Below are 22,588 nucleotides of genomic sequence, written 5' to 3'. Positions count from 1 at the left end.
GCTAGGATGCAGAAGGAAAGGTCCAGGATGAAAGGAAAGATTTAGCCTACCTCTAGTTAATGACTGAAATAAGACACACATTCTTGTAAAAAAAATACACACTCAAGAGATGATGAACACTTATTTAAAGGTCATTGTGGTCAACACCGATATTAAAAACAGCTTAAGTGTTGAAGATAGTGGGCAGAATTACTTTGAATTTTAATAAGTATACTAAAATAAAAAACAAGAAAAAAACCTTTGAAACAAAACAAAACCAACTTATCCAAGTTCAGATTCTGCAACAAGAGATTTCTGCAATCCCTGGTATTTTCCACAGTTTTTTCTTTTCTAGAATTATCATACCCAGAGCATTACCATAATGTTCTCATATACAGAGGCTCAAATAAACACATTCTTCTGAACATCGCATTTTGACGTGATTATACAGTGATAACTTACCAATAACTTTAACAAAATAGGCATCTGCTTCAAAGTTATTTTTTAATGTATGGATAGCAAATTCCTCACTGGAGTGGCCTTTGCTTAGCACAATGATATCCAAGATTCCCTAGAGGAAAAAAAAGGTTGTTAGAATGCTGATTTGCTCTAGATAACATCTAAATTTATCAAACAAATTCCCTTAGAGATACAAAGAAAAAAAAAATAGAGCGTGTTCAGCAAAGTTTACACTTTCGCTACTAATTTTATTATCTTTCAAATCTTACTCATGTATGGCAATTTAGGACAGAGTGCTCCATCCACAGTTAACCAGGACAACACATGTGGTCCACAGCTTCTTTCTTGCCACTGAAGAGGGCAGCTCAAATGGAGCAGATGGAGGGTCAGCAAACTTTTAGGCAGCAATGGGCTGCTGCTACCTGCTCACCTTCCAGGGAGCACTGCAAGATCGAAGCCTTTCCCAGGCTGTAGGCACTGCCTGCATGTGCCGTAAGCCAACGTTGCTCCAAAGCAGTCAGCCGGTGGCACGCAGACACACTCAGCAACACAGAGAGAGACGCTGTTTGCTGTAGCAAACAGTTGGACTTACATCTTCATATATGTCAAAGAAGGTTGCTACCACTGCATCCTTGATTTGATTTAGATCCGAGAGGTCCCAAAAAACTTTAAACATACGACGTACACTCTTGCAGCTTACATTATTGCATGGGACATTTTCTAGTAAAAATGCTTGTTGATTGCTGTAAAATAAACATACATATATATATTAAAAAACCAACTTATTTGCTATAAAGTCTAAATAATAGATATTACAAAAATATTGTAATTAAATAATTTAAGTCAGCTGATTAAATATAATAAACACAAAGCTAGCAACCACTGGATACTTTAAAATCCTTAAGCATTTATGTTAACTTTACAAACAGAACTACAACCATTATGTCATGCCTGATTTAAACCAATGAAACCACTAAATAAATGGGTCCAAATTAGCAGGAATAATTTCATTAACCATCCACTCAAAAGACTGAACATATTCTTACTTTATTCTGAAACAAGCAGTAAGTGCACTTATCTGCCATTTTCCTTAATCCCTCCATGGTCCTTCAGCTTAAACACTACTTAAAAAGTGTCAGTGCTTTTTCATTATTTTATGATAATCTCTTCCCACCCTAGCTTCATTAATAAGTTTTCTTATGCATTGTATAGCATTTTAAACAAATTTAAGATGAAACCAAATCTCTATTACTAAGTTGCCCATTGTTTCAATGAAAAATATAAACCACAAACCCTAACCTACTAGCACAGTAAAAACAGGACAAGACAAACCAAACTGGACATTTGCTGACATATAACAAATACAGACAGAAATAGGCTGTAATACTGAAACAAGAAACCAACCAACCAGGTCTAGTACAGCAAAATCTCCCTTCTAAAGAATTTACCTAATACATGCCCACTGGTCAGCGGGAGACACGAGGTTCATCCGTGCACACTGATGACTAATAGCGTTACACGCTGCCTCTGACATTGTCACATTGCCACTCTCACTGGAACTTGAAAACCTTCAGACTTTACCAACTGGGATTCTGATTCTTTGGCAGGTCTGTATCCCGGGAGCCTGCTAGAATCCATCCCTGCCTTGGCAATGGGAACAGATGAAGTTTCCTCCTCTCTTTCTGGGAGCCAGGAGATGGAGCAGGCGACGTTCTGTAAAGCCTGCTAAGTGTGTCAGAGCCCAGGGCAATAACCAAAGCCACTTCTTCGTTATGACCTTGAACATACCGCTGTTTTGGAGGGTGACAGCAAGGCTTTTTTTCTGTATCTTAACAGCACCCAGTGCCTCCAGGATGCAGTCACACACATGCACAGACACAGCATTTCTCCTTAGGAAAGTTTTTATTTTTCTTTGTTTCTATGGTATATTTCAGATAATTTGCTACTCGTAAGAATCATATCCCACAACGTTCATATACCTGCTCCCTCCATTTCAGAAAGAGTTAGAGAAGGGCCAAACATCTACCCTGAGAAAAAACATTTCTGACACCGAAGTAAATCAGTTTCCTTGCCTGTTGCCAAGTTAATATTTCAGAACCTGCAATGAGAAAAACGTAGGATTTTGTTCTCTGTAAGATGTGTCAAAAGTAAAATGGGATATTTAAACACTTCCCTCAGAACCTTATAATCACATTTCTTGAGCTTCTGTGAAAAATACACAAATTAGGTCTTTATTTTTCTGTCATATGCCTGTGTTTGATTGAAGCTTAATATGAACCCACTTTTTACTGTTTCACTCTTAGATGCACGAGTATATTGAATTAATGTCCAACCAAAATGAAATTAGGTGATCTGCAATATTTAAGACGTTATCTCTATCTGAAAACATAGTCATAACTTGAAATTGTTAAGTGCTCACATTCATTTAATGTATTACATAAGTATCATTAACCAACTATAAGGGAAAGTGACAACCTGAGCTATGCACATTGTTTCAATTTCTCTTTTTCATCATCTTAACATACACTTTTTTTAAAATTTGGAGTAAGTTTTACAAAGATGCTTTCATTCATTTCACGTTTTACAACGCCAGAAATTATTAGATGATAATTATTTAAATGACAAAGGATTGTCAAGCTTGCATTACACTCTACATACAGAGTATTGTTCAAGTCTAGACTGTAAGCCTTGTGAATGGATAGACACAAGAAGTTTATTTACTATAGGAACCTTTTTATTTCCTTTCATTGGTAGTGTGTATTTGACTGTCAAAACATCACAAACTGGACAAACAATAACAAAACATCAACTGCGCTGTGAGATAAAAGGCAGGGAAGAGATCAAAGTGGCACTGAGCAGGGAAGTGCCACTTTCCTTTACCCTTCTGTAACAGCAAGACAAACAACAGGAAGCAAAAACCAATCCCAAACCCTGAACAGATGCTGAAGGCTTGAGAAGTGCACTATAGGAGAGCTATCTGGTAGACAAAAAAATAAACAAATTCATAGACATAGCGTCCCTTGTGGCAGAGCAGCAGAGGTCTGGAGAATCCCTAATCAGAATATAGCTGCAAGTCTACTAATGTTTATTTTAATAGGCAGCAGGAAATTTCATTTCATACTACTACTGATTTATATCCATACAGTCCCCTTTGAAACACAAATACATGTTTGCCTAGTAAAATTAACAACTCAGAGATGCTACATTAAATGTGAAGCTACAGAAATGTTAACTATACCTACAGGTACATACACACAGGTTTAGATTCGCTACTGTAAGTCATACAAAGTTGAAATCTGATTTTTTAATTTTGATTTTTGAAAGAGTCAGCATGGTTTCTTACCATTAAAAAAAATTAAGAATTTGCAGGGTAACAAAGAAAAATCATGAAATGCACTGGAAGCATACAGAGGATTTTATTTTCTTCCTGTTTACAAGCTAGCTATTATTAGCTTTATAATTAAAACTGTGCCTTCTTTCCTGTCAATTTCCAAGGCAATTCCTTGGCATTTATTTTATTGATGCCTTCAAATTATTTTGACTTCTATACCGGCATAAAATTCCTCTTATTTCCTCTAAAAGAATCTTTGAAAAGCACGATGAGAAGAGTTAGTAACTTTAATTAGATATTTAGCTTCTAAACAAATGCTTTAATTTGAGAATATCACTCAGGTGTCTTCTACACCATCTTGGTTTTTCCCTTTTAAAAACTGGATAGTATTTATAGTAAGGAACCAAGTTACAAAATCACGTTTAACTCCAAAATCATTCAATTTGATTCTTAAGTTTCCTCACATTTCTGGCCAAAATTTTGATTTATATATCCTGCCATTAGTATTTGAACAGCATCAACCAACTAAAATACACTCTTGAAATATTAGTAGTTTCTGCTGAAAACATTAATTTCTGATTCATTTACTTATGGGTAAGTAGTTCCTACTTTTTTGATTGAAATTGAGTGAACGTGACCTTCCTTTTCCTCATGTATTTTCAGCCCATTATCTCTTGATAATGGTAAGGATTTTATCATTAATATGTAGGAATTATCTACAACACCTAGGAACAGTTTCAAAATAGCTACTATAAAAAGCAAACAAATGCACTCACACAGCAACATCTGGATAGAGTTAAAAACAAAAACCCACTTATTTGGTGGTGGGGACAGTATTCAGTTTTGCCCCCAAAATACAGCAAGAAACAAAAAAAAAAGCAATATACTTGCAGCTGTCCTCACATCCACATATATAAACAGCCTTAGTGCTTTAAACCTCCATCTAGTTTTGAAGGTAAGCTACGTTCCAAGTTCCACTGAAGGCTGCACATATTATAACTAGTTGTCTTTGTGCACAAACTTAAATTTTTCATGTGCAGAGTCAAGTGATTCCCACTCGACTCAATACAAGATAAAACATTAATAAATTATTTTAGGTTTTGATTACATAATAGTGAACAATAACAGAAACCAGAAACTATATATGGGTTTATATGCAAATATATATATATGTAAAATGTCTTAGTAATTGTTAGCCACATTATGTCTTTCCTGATCCTTCACAGTCCTGCTCCAGGGCTGTGCTGATATGGGAGCATGGGAGGAGATCTTAGTGTGTGGGCCGTTCTCTTGGAAGGCTGCAGCAACAGGGATCGTTGCAGTGCCTTACTGTTTGCAGAGGGAAGAGAAATCAGCTGCTTGCTGCCTCCTCAGCTGTTCGATTCGTTCTTGGAAGAACTCCTGACGTCTGGATTTGGCCTATGAGCTGCTACTTGAGTCCTTAGGTTATTTAGGGCTTTAGTACACAAGCATAACTAGAACCAAAGTATCTACCTCCATGTTTTATTTCTGTACATACTACAACTACCAAGAGCAAGTTTATGACCCTCTTATTATTTTGAATCAAGTTTTGAAGATTAACATAATCAGAAAAAAATCTCCCTCCTCTCCCTCCAGAAAAAAGTCATCACCATCCTTAAAATGACAAAATGATGTCCCTGAAAGCCTATGGGAAAACAAATAAAGACAGACACTGCTACAATGGTGAAACCTTAAAATCAATGTTAAAGTGCTACACAAATGTGTAGCAGTCAACATCGAACAATTCACCTTAAATACTGAGAAGAGGCAGAGCAAAAGAACTCTGAACTAAGACTAGTATATCACTCATAACATGCTATTTGCAGCACTTTTAATGTTTAGGTATACACACCAATGTATACACAGTGGCAGCTAAACTGTGTACTACCTACATAACTTTATCCGGATGCTCAACAGTTTTCTACAATTTGGAACCTTCTAACCGAAGTCATCTATGCAGCAGAGCTAAATTTAATAAGGCTGAATAACTATAAGCAAGGCTTAACATCAAAGACAGACTGAAGACTTAGATCTCAGTTTTATTTTAACATATTTCGTTCCAATTAGACTTAAATATTTACTGCTTAATTTTGTACATCTCTCATCCTGTCAGTTTTAGGCTAGTTCATTTACAGTTACACAGGAGACATCCAAATGACTAATATCTTACTCCAGACATTCAGAATAATTGAATTTGCCTCTGGTTTTTTAGATTTGCTCAATTACAAGGTGTTCATCCATCCTATGTTTAAAAGAAGTTCTCTATCCAACCTTACTTCTGACAAGTGACAACTAACAATGACTTAGGAAGAGATAATTTGGTCCAATAAGAGTCCTTTCAAGTATACCTATATAAAGGATTAATACAAATACATTAATTTAAAACTGAGCATGAATACCTGGAAAACTTTCTAGAAGTGTATTATACTCAAAGTTTTTCATTCAACTGTCCATATGCAGTTGTTTATCATCTCCAAGTTTCAGTTTTTACTGTTATTTGTCATCAGTGACAGAGAGACATCCTATTTCCGACTTTATCATTACTTTACCAGTGAAAAACATTCCCTTTGAATAAAAGCGTAATTGAAAAAAATGGTTTCTTAGATTACATGTTTGCCATGCAAGATGACAATTGTTAGCATCTGATTTGGAAACAAATGGTTAAACAAAAATTTGTTTTGTCCAATTAGGTGGGAGAAAGATAGGTGTTTATAGACTCACATGCAGTACTTACACTTTCAATGTTACCAGAGTCAATTTAAAACCAGCATATGAAAAAAATGAATGCGTTTAGATAGGAAGTAGAGATGAACCAATTAATAACTAGTGATAAAATCGCTTTACCTATTATTATTCTATATACATACACAATTTCTAATACAGTCATACTAGAGGGAAAAAAATTCATGTATGTATCTAGCCTGAAGAAAAATCTGTGGACTGGAATTCCAATGTGCAGGTTTTGACTCAAGTCAGAAGTTAGAAGAATTCATAATGGACAGATAAATATGTAAGAACAGACTGTGAATTTAGCATCTTCACCTGTTGAAATTTATTGAGTATCTGGGTTCAAACCCCCACCACACTTGCAACCACAAGTGGGATTCCTTTTTTTTTGTTGTTGCTGTTAAGGAATGTCTCCATGCTGTCAGAATATTATACAATGTGATTTGAAATCAAAAGGATATGGCAGGAGATGAAACAGTGTAGTCTTACAGCAGTACTGAGAATACTTGAAGCTATTCATTATTTTCCCGACTTACCTGGAAGGACAGTAAACCAACATTATTCCTAATATCATGTCTTTATTTCACTGTTTGGTAGGCACTTTTAGGGATTTGATCTGACAGTGCTTTCCTGAATTGTGATGAAAGCATATAATTGATTTTAATCATATTCACCCATTATCACATATCAGTATATTTTCAGATGAATAAAATGGTTTCTGCCTCCTTTAATTACTTTAAGTTACAGACAGCAACTAGAAGCTAGGCTTCCTAGACTATAGCCCAAATCGAGATCAAGAGTTTACAAAAACGCTTTTATCATTTAATCACAGTAATCAATCACTGAAATTAGATCTGTAGATGTAGCATGAAAGGCTTCAGAGAAAAAAAATAAACAGCTTGATCCAGAAGTGTTTAAAATCAATTAAATAAGGTTTTCATTTTAATTTGCTCTAATTTAAGAAGAGCTTTTAATTTAATTCCCACATTGTTTAATTCTTTCCACTCGGTGACCCAGTTACACATTTTAAAAGGGAAGTATTTGCTTAAGTCTCTCAGAAACAATAAATTATTATTACTCTGCAAGTGACATTTCATAGTGGGTGCAAAAAAATGTGACTTTCATTCCCATCCCAAAGTATGAAGAGTCTGTTTCCATCACTTTTCTACAAATACTGGAAATATACAGTGTTAACATGCAATGTATTTCTTAATTTTTAGTTTACTTACACCTTTTTTGCCAGACTTCCTCAGATCTCTGAACTTCACTTTTAATAACTTGTCAAATATCTGCCAGTACCTTCAGTCCTTATGCCTTACTGATGTCTTGACTTCAACTTTGAAGTCAAGTTTCAGAATAACTTTAAGACGCACTCAATTGAATAAACAAGCAATTTCAGAAGCAAGGAGAATAAAGATAAACGTGTAACAGTAATTCATTGGATTGAGACATAGGTAACTTCTTGGGCTTTTAGAGGAGTAACTATTTACAACCTATTTAGATCTTTTACATCATATTACATTGCCACAATTATACACCAGCCAGGGGAGAGGGGCTTATTGTATCTTAAAAGATAAAATAAGATAAAATAACTTCTGAACTCCATAAATCTTCACAAAGTTCTTCTGAAGTGTACTAGCTATCAGGATACACACTAGAAGATAGCCTACAGTACATCTCAAAACACAAGACTTGTGGGGCTTAAGAAAAACAAAGACAAGAACAACTTTACAGTTTAGATGTTATGGTATTTCCATGGAAAAAGAAAGACTTTGGTTCTAGTCTGCTCTCTAGACTGTTTACAGTTTTTATTCAATAACTGCTGAACAGAAGATGCAAACTCCCAACTGAGCAAGGCCACGGAGTAAAAAACCTGACATTGAGGGCCTGAGTGCTTTAACTTCGCCTATGGACGTTCTGGGCAGTAACTGCATCACCTCCTTCTCCTCTGCCATATCTGAATATAAACAGCTGCTGTGCTAGTTATTTTAAGGCTCAGAGGTACACAGACAGAGCTCAGCTGCTCACTGCCTTGTCTCTGAATCACATCACGTAGGCTGAATACTAGCGTGTAACTCTTCAAACTGGGTCATTCTTAGGTATGTGTCAGTATCTGAAGAACTCTCACAAAAATGTCAGTGGGTGACTCATGTGTAGGCAACCACTAGAGGATCTGAATTGACTTCTTTGACTTCAGCATCTAAATTCTGTCTGTACACTGTTTTAAGCACCAAAGCAAACTCCTCAGTTCTTTCCCTTACTGAGTATTGATTCAAACTATGAACCTGCACCCAAGCTCATCCAGAATACCCTACAGAGGAAGATAATAAATACACCTGTAAGAGAAACTTATTTTGCCTTTTAATGCACTAGTGCAAGTATTTGTCATAGATCCCAGTACGGAAGATGTTGAGACTCGGTAAGGTATTGATTAATATACCTTTTACAAGCGATGACATGAAAAAGACAAAGAGGATAGCATTGATAATTTTACATCTCTTCAGATACTGGAAAACCCAAGTTGTGCAGCATAGACAGACCTCTAGTCAGGGCACGGCATGCTGTGCGTATCCTGTCTGTAGTGAAGTTCACTGGCATTATGGTCTCCAGAGCTCTTTGAAGTTTATCTTAGAAGTAAACAAGTCTATTCATCATTTCTACTGTCAAGGAAAAGGATGTTCACATGAACATGTGCTGCTTCACTTCAAGGTAAAGACAAGGACATGCCAGTGGTATCATCACCAGGTGCCAAGCAAGAGCTGCCTACAGGCTTCTCCGTTACGATTAGCTGGCTAAGTTTATCCTGCAGCCAAGCAGTGTGTGCGGAACAGCACAGGTGTGCACCTACTCAGGTCAGCTGTTATGTGGATCACTAACTCTTCAATGTGCAAGTCTCCCTGTAAGCATCACTACATGCCCCCTCCCACCTAACACCAGATGGTAGCAATACAAAGTATTGGGAAAGGAAGTAACAGAGAAAAAAAAAAGACAAGGAGGAGAAAGATTACACTGACAAATTTAATAGGAAAGGTTAGAAGCTGGGGGGAGGGAGTTAATTTCAGTTACATTTGGACAATATAAAAATCACTGGTAAGTTAGTAGGTGTATCTAAAATTCCTGTTCTCAAAAGGGGCAAAACACTATTGCATTTTTCAGCAGAGTCACCAATCAGTGTTCATCCATGTGACAGCATGGAATGGGTTCCCCAGCTCTCAGCAGCCTGGTGTTACTAGCCCACACCAAAAGCAGAAGTCAGGATTTTACAGAAGATGATTTGGGAAAGGAAAGGGAGAGATAATCAGCTCCTGTGGCCCGGGAGAAGCACCTAAAATGGTACTTTGTATTCCATTTCCCGGTGCAGTTCCCCACCAAGAGTCACAGTTTGAGCCTACACAATTATACGTTCCTATTATACATAAAGGGAAACATTTAGCAGAGATCAAAGGACTTGTTCACTTGATAAAATGAGATGCACTAAAATTAGTAATTTGTATGACTGATGATTGAACATGCATTTGATAGTCCTTAGTTCTAGGTTTACATATACTCTACCTTCCAGATGTGTTCTTTAGTATAGCAAGAGCATCTGGGTAGCCATCCATATTGTAATCTCCAATATGAAGCGTAATTGGAAATGAAATTTCCTTTGAAGGCTTTTCATTTGGATATGATACAAAGCCCCAGAGCGTGTCTTTATTTCTGAAGTCTTGCAAGACTGGAATCCACTGTAAAATAAAACAAAGAATGCTAGGTAAGGAAATCCATTTTATTTATTTAAACAACCTAATTCTATTTAAACTAGCTGATATTTCTTCACTGCATTGGGATTCTTAAACATTTAAAAATTTCCAAAGAGGAAATAAGGATTATTCCCTACCTCTGTCACCAAATGAAAAAATTAATTTGAAGTCTTTTCTTTTTCCAAAACAGAAAAAAATAGGTGAAGTTATACAAATAAAGGACCTGTGTTTTGGAATGCGTCCAGTGTACCGACATATTCAGGAACAACTTCACTGAAATTCAGGCTTGCCTGGAATCCATACTAATCCTTAAGTGTAGGTAAAACCAAACCATCAGGGCCTTGACATCCTGAGTCCCTTTGTTTTTCTTGGAATTACAAGCAATAGGCAGCATTAAAGCTGGAGGAGGGATACCCCCTCGTTAAATTTGTGCGCAACATCAAATTGGGGGATACTATCAATATGCTTCAGGACAGGATGGCAGGGGACAGGTGACCTAGAAAGGCAAGAATGGACAGAGAACCTTGTAACAATCAGCAAAGACAGTCTTGCACAGGGGAGTAAACCCCTGCAATGGTACAGGCTAGAGACTGACCGGCTGTGTAGCAGCTCTCCTAAAAGAGATGTGTGGGTCCTGGTGAATACTAAGCTAAAGCTGCGTGTAGCAGCTATGACAGCAAAACAGCATGCTGCACTCCAACTGCTGCCTCTGCTCCTGCTGACTGAGGCAAGGGATTGTTTCTCTTTATTCAGCACTTGTTAGTCTCCATCCGGATTCTGTGTCCAGTTTTGTGCCCCACGGTTCAAGAAAGAATATTGAGTGTGTTTAGTAAAAGGTCACCAAGATGGTCAGGCATGGAATATTTACTCAAAGGACAGGCTGAGGGCACAGGCCCTGTTCAGCCTGGTGAACAGAAGATTTAGGGGGTGCCTAATAGCAGCCTTCCAATACCTGCAAGGAGATAACTGAGAAGATGGAGCCAGGCTCTCTACTGAGATACATGGCAGAAGAACAAGAGACAATGGTCACAGACTGACACAAGGGAGGTTCCAACTAGAGATAAACCAGCAAAATTAAACTAGAAAAGAGGCCCTGAGAAGCTGCAGAATTTTTGTCCTTGGGGGTTTTCAAAGTTTGACTGGTCAAACAACATGGTCTGAATTCAGTGTTGCCCCTGCTTAAAGCTGGATCTCCTAAGGTTCACTTCACTTGGAATGATACTATTATTCACAGATATTTAGAAGTTCAAGAGCTTCTATCTCCCCAGCAGCACCAGATACTGAACTGTTTGATAAGAAATGAAGATTACAGTATCAAACTGAAAGTACAGAAGAGATGCAAAGTATAATTTCTCCTGGACAAGAAGAATGTATCTCCACTTACTTTCCACAAAGTGCTGCAGAGGTGCTAAACAGGAATTGAACTTAATTAAAATCAAAGTAATTTCACAAGTTGGTATGAAGCTGAAGTACCAGGGTTAACATTTCAACTCTACAGAAAAATTCAGCGCCGTTTTTAAAGCCAGAATTTATTTTATTTGTCAACTAACTGACAATGACTTCAAAAGGACAGAAGGGTGCCATTTTAAAGGATCACTACACCAACATCAAAAGCACTTAACAGCATCTTAAATGTCTCTCATCCAAGCCTTAATTTAGCTATTTCAGGAACCAGAATAAGATCCCTGACAGCATCATTTCCTGCTGTGGAGAGACTCCCTCACTAACACAATCCAGTAAGCAACAACATTCTTGCCACATGGCAACTGCATGTGACACTTGGACTGGTCCCTTGAGATTACATACAACCACACGCATATTAGAGAAGCCCCCCAAATCATTAGGAAAGTGCATTAAGGTCAACTTTGTTTGGATATCACAGATGGCTTAGAAACCTGGAGGAGTTCCGCCAGACACTGCATTTACTTAGTGCTTGTCTGCCTGTGCAAGTGACAACATTTGAACTGCAATGATGATCTACAACACTCTTAGTGAAAACTCAAAGCTGAAATTAAACATACTTTGACCCTCACCACCCACCACCCCCACCCTCCACCTCATGTATGCCTATTTAGTTACTGTTAGCTGCTGAAGGTTTGCAAAAACCTCAGAACATAAGAAAAAGACTCTTAACCTGATGGAAATTTTTAAAAGGGTTAGATTTCTTAGCACTTATTTGTCACACAGAAGACAGATGAAACAATATTATTGCAAAATACTGTAATTTTGAAAAACACTGATTGAAATCAGAACCATGAAATGTAATATAGTTTCTACTTTACGTGGTATCATTCACAGTCATTGCAATGAAATCCAATTATATCCATCACATACTTTCTAAATGTTCCCATGTATGGGAACATTATTTTAAAGAAACAAAATTAAAAATGAATTTTTAGGCACAAATCTGAATTTGTCTTCTGTTTTTACTCTGAGTCATAGAAAGCAATTTTCCACTCATAAGGTCTACAATGAAATGCAGAGATATAAACCAATAGGTGAGCAAACCAGAAACATCACCTACTGCTACCAAGCAGCATCACTGTGCATGCTGCAGAGCAAGATTCATCCATCCCACTGAAGCAGTTGTGGGACTTTATAGCAGCAGTTGCAGAACATTTCAAAAACATCAGTCTTGTTCGATGTGTAACTAGAGCACATTCTAGCACCACACGTAACTTACTCTGACAGTTTAGCTTCAGAGTAATCCACACTTTTGGTGAAACTCATTCTGTATATTTCTATTATAAACAGCAGTATTGTGTAACGTAATGCAAAATTAATTGTTCATATGCCTCAGGACATATATTTCAGTACAGAAGGCAAAAAATGAAAATATGTTTGTCAATAATATAAATCTTCTTTTGCATTTGATAATCCAGACAATTCCTTTAAGCTTCATGTTTGCTGTTACTATTTTAATAGGAAAAAGACTAAAATGATTTTTTTTCCCTTTCACTCTAAGATAGAAATAGGTGGGTATAATGAGGACACACAAAGCTATATTTTGCAGTTTTCTGATCATATGATTTCTGTTACCTAGCTCAAATGAAAAGACAGATTGAAAAATGGAATGAGTGTACCTAAAGGAAAATTTAAACCAACACATAAAATTCAGTCAAAGAAAACAAAGATTTACTACTTCTCTTTCTGTTAAATTCCATTGCATAGCACCACTAATATAATTAATTAAAATGTTTATATAGATATTTTTACTCCTTCAGTTAATGATTTTTGTAGGCTAAAATAAGAAAAATATCTTTAAGTGCTTGAAAATTTGTTTTCAAACTATGGCCAGAAACCTATGAAGCACAAAAAACCCAGCCAGCCAGCTGCCCACTTCCAGGCCACCTAACACAGGCAGGGAGCCAGCTGTGAGCCAGAAAGCATTTGTAAACTGGTAGCCCATTCTTGGCCAATACCTTTTCTGGAAATGCCAGAGTTTCTTCTCCTTTGTATGACAAACACTATCCCATCCTACAGAAAGATAAACATCAAGAGTGGCCTGAAAGAACTGGCCACAGCAACAGAAGTCCTTTTCCCTGGGGGCTCTCCCTCTGCTGTACACATGCATTGTAGTTCAGCTGCACATAAAACATTAAATCTCATGATTTCAGGATGCATTAGGCTTTTAGTGTGTACGAAAGACACCTGAATTCCATATACAGTTGAGCAGTCACTACTGCATAAAAATAAACTAAGTAAATTGCCTATACATTACACCAATAACGTATGGTGTTCAAAGCCCAGAAGAAAACAATCCTCAGCATTGATTTAGCAACTTAGAAAAAAGTAACCAAAGCAATGAGTCTTATTTTCGATGCTGGAATATGGCTCACAGTCCCATAGCTGCTTTGAGAAAGACAAGCAACTTAGAAACGATGAGAGGATCTTGTAGAATCTGACATTTATGAAAATTTCAGCAGCTGCAATCCCCTCCCCCCTTTAAACTGTTATAGAAGAATGAGGAAAAACTTCTAACACTGACCAACCGCAGCTGATAATCAATGCTGTCACATACCTCTCTAGCCTAGAGAATGACACCACAAAGACCTGTGGTTTGTTGTAGGATGCACCCCTGGGTTCTACTTCAGAGCTGCTAGATTTATAAGAGGAATAAAGCTATAACCTTTCTATTGTACAGAGGAAGGCTGTAAGAATCATCAAGCCCACAAAGAAACTCTCAAATGAAGGGACTGAAATAATACCTTTTGCCTCAGGAAACAAATGAAAAATCATACTGAATAGTTGGCAAAATTAAAAGAAAGATCAGTCATCTCTAAGAACATCATAATATCTGGAGTTGCTACAGTAAAGAGTACCAGGGATTTTAAAACATTTTTCAGGGAGAACTAAGTCTAATTTTCAGATGACATATCTAAATCAGCTAGCAGATTAGTCTGTAGCTATTGCAGGTGAATTTAAAGACAACTGAGGTATCCTAACACCTGCCACTATCTGAAATGGTGTATGGGATTCTACTTCAGATCTGACAGCAATTCTTCTGTTGCTATGGAAACATTCACATTCTTTTAAAATTTTAAGTAGGTCTGTATCTCCTTAAGTCACTCATATGTATTTTGTTGGCCTTTACTTTTGCTCCATAATCCAAAAGAAGAAAATTTATCTGAGATGTTTTTAATACTTATGAAGATTAAATCATTAAATAAACTAAAACCTGTGGTGAAAGATCATCCTTGAAATAATTCTCATAAGGTCTGCTTGGCTTTCCAGTAGCCATCCAGCTGTGCCAAGACATAATGAGAAATATACTGTAGACTGAGAGACATCAAACAAGATCTTACCAGAACGACATGCCATTGCATGCCTCTTCATGCCATGATTTTTAGAATCAGAAATTCTACAGATGTGTATTTCTGATTGTTATGCGCATTTCATCCCAATGCATCATATACTATCATGGAACTGCATTAACTGTTTTTCATTTGGTTTCAGCAAATGTTACAAACAACAAGCAGGAAGGACAGAACCAGGTCCAGTTACCTGAGGCAAAATATTTTTTTGTAAAAGAGTCATCTAATTTGCATTCTTTCAGATCAGAGATCAGTAAATTTCTTAAAAAAAAAATCTGAAAAAGCAGAATTCTTCACTACACTCTTAACTAAAAAAAAACCTCCAAAACCCTACAGCAAAGCCTGAACAGAGATAATGGATATACAGCATCTCTTATTTTTTGGTAACAGATTTGCACTCTCTCAGTTTCCCATAAATTTCTTGCAATTACCTACCCATTCCACAAGTGATACCATACCCTTGTTGAAACACATTCTGCACCACAAGGGCTCATTATTATTTTCCTCAAATTGTAAAGTGAATAAATAAACAAGAAGAACTGATCCCAGCCTGTTGCCACAAAATTTATATTTATAATTTCTCATGAAGATTAACTTTAGTTAAAGCTTGGAAGCTGGCTCATCTGATCTCATAATGACCAAATTCAGTGAAATTAAAACATTTCACTTCCAAATTAATATAGGAAGTAACACGTTTGAATAGATTTCTACCTGTAGGAAATATGCAACACATGGGAAAAACCACAGACATATGAATGAAGACACGGATATTTTTCACTGTTTCAGAATGGGAAAGATAAAACGCTTGAGAAGAAAAAGCTCCATCACCTCTAAGTGAGTCTAACAGAGAAAGAAACGAGTATTCTAGATATAATTCTTTAAAAAGGCTGGCCAGAACAAGTCATTATTGCATGCCATTTGATACTGTCATTTTTAATTAAAAAGTCATTCTAAAAATACGCAGAGAAAATTGCTTTAAAGTTTCTAGGTAACTCTTTCTACTTTTTAATACTTTTGTCTAGCAGGATGAGAACTTGTTGGATTCTTCACTTTTTTAAAATAAAGTGACAATATTTGGCTGCTAGTTTTTAACTCAAATGTCATTATCTTGGAAATTATTTTAAGATTTAAACTACACAATGAAATTGCTAAATTCATTATAAAAATTAAATATACTGATGAACATCAAAAGTGATATGTTAAAAATCTGATGTATTTGTAATTAAATAGTTGACCACTATCAAAAAAATGAAATAATGAAGGAAGAGAAAAACTGTCTAGGTGCAATGTTACTTCAGCACAGGTTACAACAAAAGACTACTTTGGAAAAATTCTGTTATTATGCAAATTGACCCACACCTTTTTCTGCTACTCCTCCATCACTTCCCTCTAGAAACATACTACAAACAACCATAATATAAAACTCTTCTCTAGCACATTGCTCAGTCAACCACTACTCTCAAGTAACAGCTCTGTATCTCTCAGTGGTACATGCTATTTGTGTGTGGTTGGTTTTCCACAACAAAGTTACTTTAATTGAGAATATTTGTCTCAAATTTACTTGAGCAGAAAAACTCAAATGTCTTTTACTTCTTATATTATCAAGGAACTACATTTAGAGCTAAGGAGCAGTTGTCTTTTGACATAAGAGCACCCCAACTACTCAACAGTGAAATGTAAGCAGCCGTTACAGCAATATAATCAGTGTAACATGCTTATCAAAAGTCTGTGCTCTCCCCTTTGACCAGAAAGCAATGCAAGTATCAGGAATTGAGCATCCACTTGCTTTATACAAAGGCTGCGACATGTACCTTGAACTCTGCTGTAACACCATGTATCCAGCAACACTACAATCCATTGTCTCTACTCTGTGTTCACAGGGAATTAATGTAAAAAAACCACAAACCACCAAACACAGTGCATTTCTAAGAACAGAGATGCCAGGATTAGAAGGCTGAGACAGGTACGATACCAAATTCAAAGTTACTTACTCTTTCTTACACTGATGGTATATTCCATTCTAGTTATACTTCCTTAACTGACTGGTAACTGCACGCTTTCCTTGCCAATACAGAGTGATTTTCTTGCCAGTAGGAAAGTATGCTTTAACCCATGTTCTAGAAATTCTAATTCATTTAAATGACAGAATCTACACTATAAACTTGGGCTGCAGACTGTAACAAGAAGCACCTTATCCAAGTACGTACTGTTCCTTAAGCAAACAGCACATTCACCTATAAATTCTGAAATATAGGTCAGAGAGGGTGGTGCTTACACAAAAAAAATCTACTTTTAATTTGTCAGTAAAGGAATAATCACTAATTCATAACCTGATTAGAAACATGTATGGCATACACTGTAAATTTCTGTGTGTACAGTGGGTTTTGCTGTCAACTATAAGCAAGTACTTTGTAGGTCACCTCGGTCTTTAGGTTCACATTGCTAAATATGATTTTAGTAAGAACATTTATTAAGGCATCAAACAAACGTTAGGTTAATTTATTGTAAGATGTAACTTTATTATCAAGCGGGGAACTGTAAATACTTAAAACAGATTAGTACACACTTTAAAATAAATGAATATATAGTAATCTATAATACAAATTATCACCATGTCTCTCAAAACAAGTAGTGTCATGAACAAACGAAGCTGAAATAGTTTAATAGAAACCCAGTCTTGAAGATACATAGCCTAAGTAAGTCTTCATATACCTTACAGAAATTTACTTAATAATTAAAACCAGTAGAAATAAGGCACAAGAGGTGTGGGCTGGTTCAACTTGATATGTGTGTGTGTATATATATATATATTTTTTAATATATATATTTACTATAACTCTCTAACTTAAACTGAAGAAGCTTATTTGAATTAATTAGATCTGTTTCCAACTCTTAACACAAACCACCTTTTTCTCCTTGTGCTAGGGAAGCTATGGTGCTTAGAATGCAGTGTTTTGAAATCAAGAAAGTGACTGATGAGAAACATTCATGATTTTCTTGAGTAGAATTATCCATTATATAGAACTTTAGATCTGCAGCCTTCTCCACCTAACCTATATTTTTTTAGATAGGTAATAAATAAGTAAATAAATAGAAGTATCTTATATGCAATAATTACAAATGAAGAAGTTTCACTTTTTTTTCCTGAGAAATCACTTTCCTCTTTCATACTATTTCATAAAGCACGGTATTTTCCTTTGTCTTTGCAATTCCAAACTCACAATACCTGGTTCAATCCTAGCTTAGTTAAGTAGATGGCACTTTTTTGACATTTTTTATCTTCACACACTGGCAATAAGTGTTCACTTTGTCCGTCCCCATCTGTCAAAGAGAAAAAAAAAAGACTGTCAGGTTTGTATTTGGAAAATCAAAACCCCTGTTTGCAAGAGATAATTAGCTGTGAATATATATATTTTTTTTAAATGTGAAAAATTACATGACATGAACTAGACCTATTCAAAATTCTTAACCTAATAATCTAATTTGGGTCTTTGTTTCAAGATTGTCTTTGTTGATGTTTTTTAATCTTAACCCATAATACATAGAAAGTTTAAAATTTTATTTCTGATAATGTGATATATTTAGAAGAGTAAGTGCTTCGCAATTTATTCAATCCCTGTGTTTCGTTGGGAAGCCAATTACCTTTACTGTAAATCAACTATCACAAGTCTACCATACAAAGTTATTTAATTTTTTGAACTAGTTTTAAACGCTTGTACTGTCAGCAAGACTTTAGAGTTATGAGTTCACATGTAATATGTTAATCTATAGCATAAGTTAAAAAAACAACACTAGAAAGTTGACTAACACAATGGCTAATAAATTCCAGGCTTACAGAATTAGACGAATCTGAGTAATTTACAGTTTTTCAAAAACATTCTTCAACTGCCTTTAATCCATGTATTTACAAAACCTTTAGTAGAATAATGACCTTTTAATGTTTAAACAAGCAATGTCTATTTGCATCTAGAATTCTGACACATAGAGCATACAATGGGAGAAGAAAAAAAAAAAAAAAAAAAAAATCAATTTAGTGCTTATTATCTACTCCAGGAGAAATCCCTATGTTCACATTTTGACCTTGCAGCCCTGCCTAGCATATTCAGAAGTACCCTGCCTTCCTACTAAGAGAGTGGCCACCACAAGTCACCTTCTATGGGCTGAGAAGGAAAAACAGAGAAGTGGTTGAATGTAAGCAGCCAAAAAGCAGCAGCTAGAATTGCTGTATTAATGACTACTGCTACAAGTCCTGATTACAACTAAACTTGACTTGCTAGAGAGACAGTATGGCCCAGCTCAGGAAAATTTCAGGGAATCTGCTTTTCCAGGCTATGAAATCAAAGCTCATACTGTAATAATAATACACCCCCCCATATTTTCAAATTGCCCCTTAGCCCATATAGTTGTGAGGAGCTTGGTGGATTTTAGGTGGATTTTGTAAAGCTGCTTGATGAAATCTTCTTAGTTAATATGTAAAACCTAGATTGTCTGTCAAAGTCACTGAATCCTGTACTCATTTTCCAACATACTACTGACCACAGCCTAAATGTTCCATCATATTTTACCCATACTATAAAAAACCCCCAACTTTCTCAGCCTGCCAAACTGTATTTCTATGAAGCTGAACCTCCTTTTAGTGTATATCTATCTATATCTGTGCATAGTTAAGTTTTTTAGGTCCCTCCCTTATTACATAAGGAAGTTGGGGAATGGAAAGTAAGGTTATAAGGGGGAGGAGGAGTGATGAAAATACCAGACTTCCCCATATATCTCCAAGTTATAAAGCCAAACAGTCACCTTTAGTGGCTTCCTACATCCCATCTGCCTCATGAATTATTTTAACCTCACCACTAAACCCCTCCCAAATCATCACGGCAGCTCTGTTATAAAGGATAGACAGTTTAGGATGCTGAGTAGCTTAGGTGATGGAAATCCAGTATGTTTGCATCTGAAGAGAAGGGAGAGGAAATTACCACTCAACAGAGAAATTAACATAGCAACTATTGAATTTGGCCAGTCTGAAATCAGCACCAACTTTTGAAGCTGTCTGTTTTTCTTCTGCATCATTCAAGAACAATTAAAATGTTACTCACTTCAATTTTTGTTTACATGAACTAGAATAAAATACTGTTTAGACTGCAGGCTTTTTCAAAACTTAAAATGGGAGAAGCTGTTTAACTTGTGAATTCTAAACTATGGAAATAATGATGGGTTTGCTAGAACAGAATTAAGTTGCAGAGATGTGTTTTGTGAATATAAAATTTAAATTAAGCCCTAATCTTTTAATCACATTTCTACAGAAGTTTCAGTCTGAAGTAATTTTAGAAGATTTTCAATAACACATAAGGACAAAGAACCTTCAAATACTAACTCTTTTCTTGCTCTTTGTTAGAAAGGGACAAAGACAAAGATGTTGTCATTTTAAATTATGCTATGGAGCAGAGGAGAATATAAAATGTTTGATTCTGCTTAAATTGCAAACATTCATCTTGGTATGCTGATAACTCAGCCTGATAGTCTTGGTAATTAATGTTCAGTAATACTGCAGTATATTGACAAAACCAACCTACATAGCTTTGAAGAATAATGAAACTATAGGGCAGTAAGAAGGATGGAACTTTCACATTAATTATATATGAAGCCATCACCTTACAGATGCAAGTGTTCTAGATAAATAGCAAGTTTAAGAGTAGATCTGATTAAAGTAATTCAGTACAACCAAAGAATGGATAGAAAGTAAATACACATCAAACAACATATCTTTGTCCCTGCAACCGAAAATAGTGTGACACATATTCCATATTAGAAGGACACAGTTTCCCCAACTCCTTTGACCAAAACCTACAGGTCCATTCATGTAACTTTTATTACAGGCTCATGTTTTCAGTTGCAATTTCTCTTCAATTCTGTGTATCATATATTTAAGAATCCAATAGTTAAAAAATAAATTTGTAAGGTAAGAGAAAAATCTGTTGGAAATTTATAGCAACTTTTAAGAAAAAACTTTATTTTAAAAATATATTTTGTCAAGAAAACTCCTGAGGATGAGGAGTCCAAGGGCCCATTCTTAAGCTCACCTAGATCTCAAATTATTGCTGTATCCTCCCTCCGAAAGTTCTTCAGGTAGAGATATCCATCTTATGAATACTGGACTGTTTTTATATATGTATTTTAAAAAAAATTTTTTTTTTTTTTAAAACTCGGTGCTCAGCTGAATTTAAAGGTATCAAAGAAATGAGATATAAACATTAGTCCAATAAGTTAGCATAATTACATTTGTTAGCATAATTGCATTTGTTCAAGTGAAGCAACAATGAGAATGTAACTGGAAACAGGACTTCAGTGAACCAAGAATATCTTCTGAGTGTGTAATTTAAGAAAACCCACAATTAATACTGTATTAGTTAAATACTGTAGTACAGAAAAGTAGCAATCAAAAGAAGGAAAGCCCAACATTCTTCATTTCTATCATACTATTATTTCTTATTTCTTCTCCAGTTTTTATTTCTAATGCACATCTTATGATGCACAGATCCATTTTTTACTAATGAGGTTATTTGATCAAAAGGAATTTGATGAAGAAAAATCAGTTTGTCAAAAATGGTAACACACATTTTACAAATCCACTGCAGCAGTTATCGTTTTTGACAAAAATAAAAAAGGGTAAAACCCACCCAGCATATTGGCTAAAAGTGTAGAATAAATTTTTAAATTAAAATCTTGCATCAATCTTTGTTCAAAAAGCCCAATGAGAAAAAAAAAACACTCCCCAAAAACCCAGGCCTAAGCACAAAGCTAAAGCAGGATGTTTCACTATCCACTGCCATTTTAAACTGTCCCCATCTGTAACAGCTTGAAATACAATGTTTCCTGTATTTCTGAAGCTTCTTTAAAGGCACTATGGGAAACAGGAAAATTGACAGAGCAGCTTTTCCAGTTTTGAAAGAAAATAATTTATTCTCTAATCCTTATGTGGTTCCCACCTTGGATGCACCCACTGAAATACAAACCTTTGGCACAACTCTACGGATTTTGAAGACCACAAAAAAACCCCCAGCAGTTGTTCACAGAATTGTTCAATCTCAGTAACAACAAATTTACCGTGGACCTACAATGCTAACTCTTCTCATTTTCATGTTTGCTTTCAATCTCAGTTTAAATAAAAATCCTTCAATTTTAAACTCTACTCTTGAATTTAAATTCCTCCACAAAGGAGGAGGAGGACAGAAATTAAAAAGGAGTATCATTAGCATATTTGCTCTAGTGCAATTAGGTGTTCATAGGTGACAAAATGTGCATTGGTGACAAAGGATGGATGAACCTATCAGAGCAGCTGAAATAAGCTGCACTAGTTTCAGGTTTTAAAAAAAATACCTTGCATAACATGTCTTTAAGAATGTACTTCAGTCTAGGTCTACCTAAGAAATCTATTTCTGGAGATCCTCTGTTGTCTTCAACTCACCTCCTAGGGTCTGCTAGTCTATCCTTCTATTACTGTACAGGTTTTAAATCTCAGT

General features: G+C 35.7%; 1 protein-coding gene across 2 annotated transcripts in view; it reads right to left on the bottom strand.

Annotated features, from left to right (window-relative positions):
* The window catches only part of ITFG1 (integrin alpha FG-GAP repeat containing 1), an 85,724-nt gene that overhangs the window by 25,497 nt on the left and 37,639 nt on the right, over positions 1-22,588 (bottom strand). For both annotated transcript variants that reach the window (XM_074881274.1, XM_074881273.1), the window contains exons 9-12: positions 18,298-18,392; positions 10,070-10,242; positions 1,031-1,181; positions 442-550 (exon numbers count right to left, since the gene is read on the bottom strand). In XM_074881274.1, the coding sequence (XP_074737375.1) occupies positions 442-550; positions 1,031-1,181; positions 10,070-10,242; positions 18,298-18,392 (528 nt within the window). The remainder of the gene's footprint in view (positions 1-441; positions 551-1,030; positions 1,182-10,069; positions 10,243-18,297; positions 18,393-22,588) is intronic.

This window comes from Strix uralensis, chromosome 12 (assembly GCF_047716275.1).
Source record: "Strix uralensis isolate ZFMK-TIS-50842 chromosome 12, bStrUra1, whole genome shotgun sequence".
NCBI classification, from domain to species: domain Eukaryota; kingdom Metazoa; phylum Chordata; class Aves; order Strigiformes; family Strigidae; genus Strix; species Strix uralensis.
This window is presented reverse-complemented; position numbering and strand designations above follow the sequence as displayed.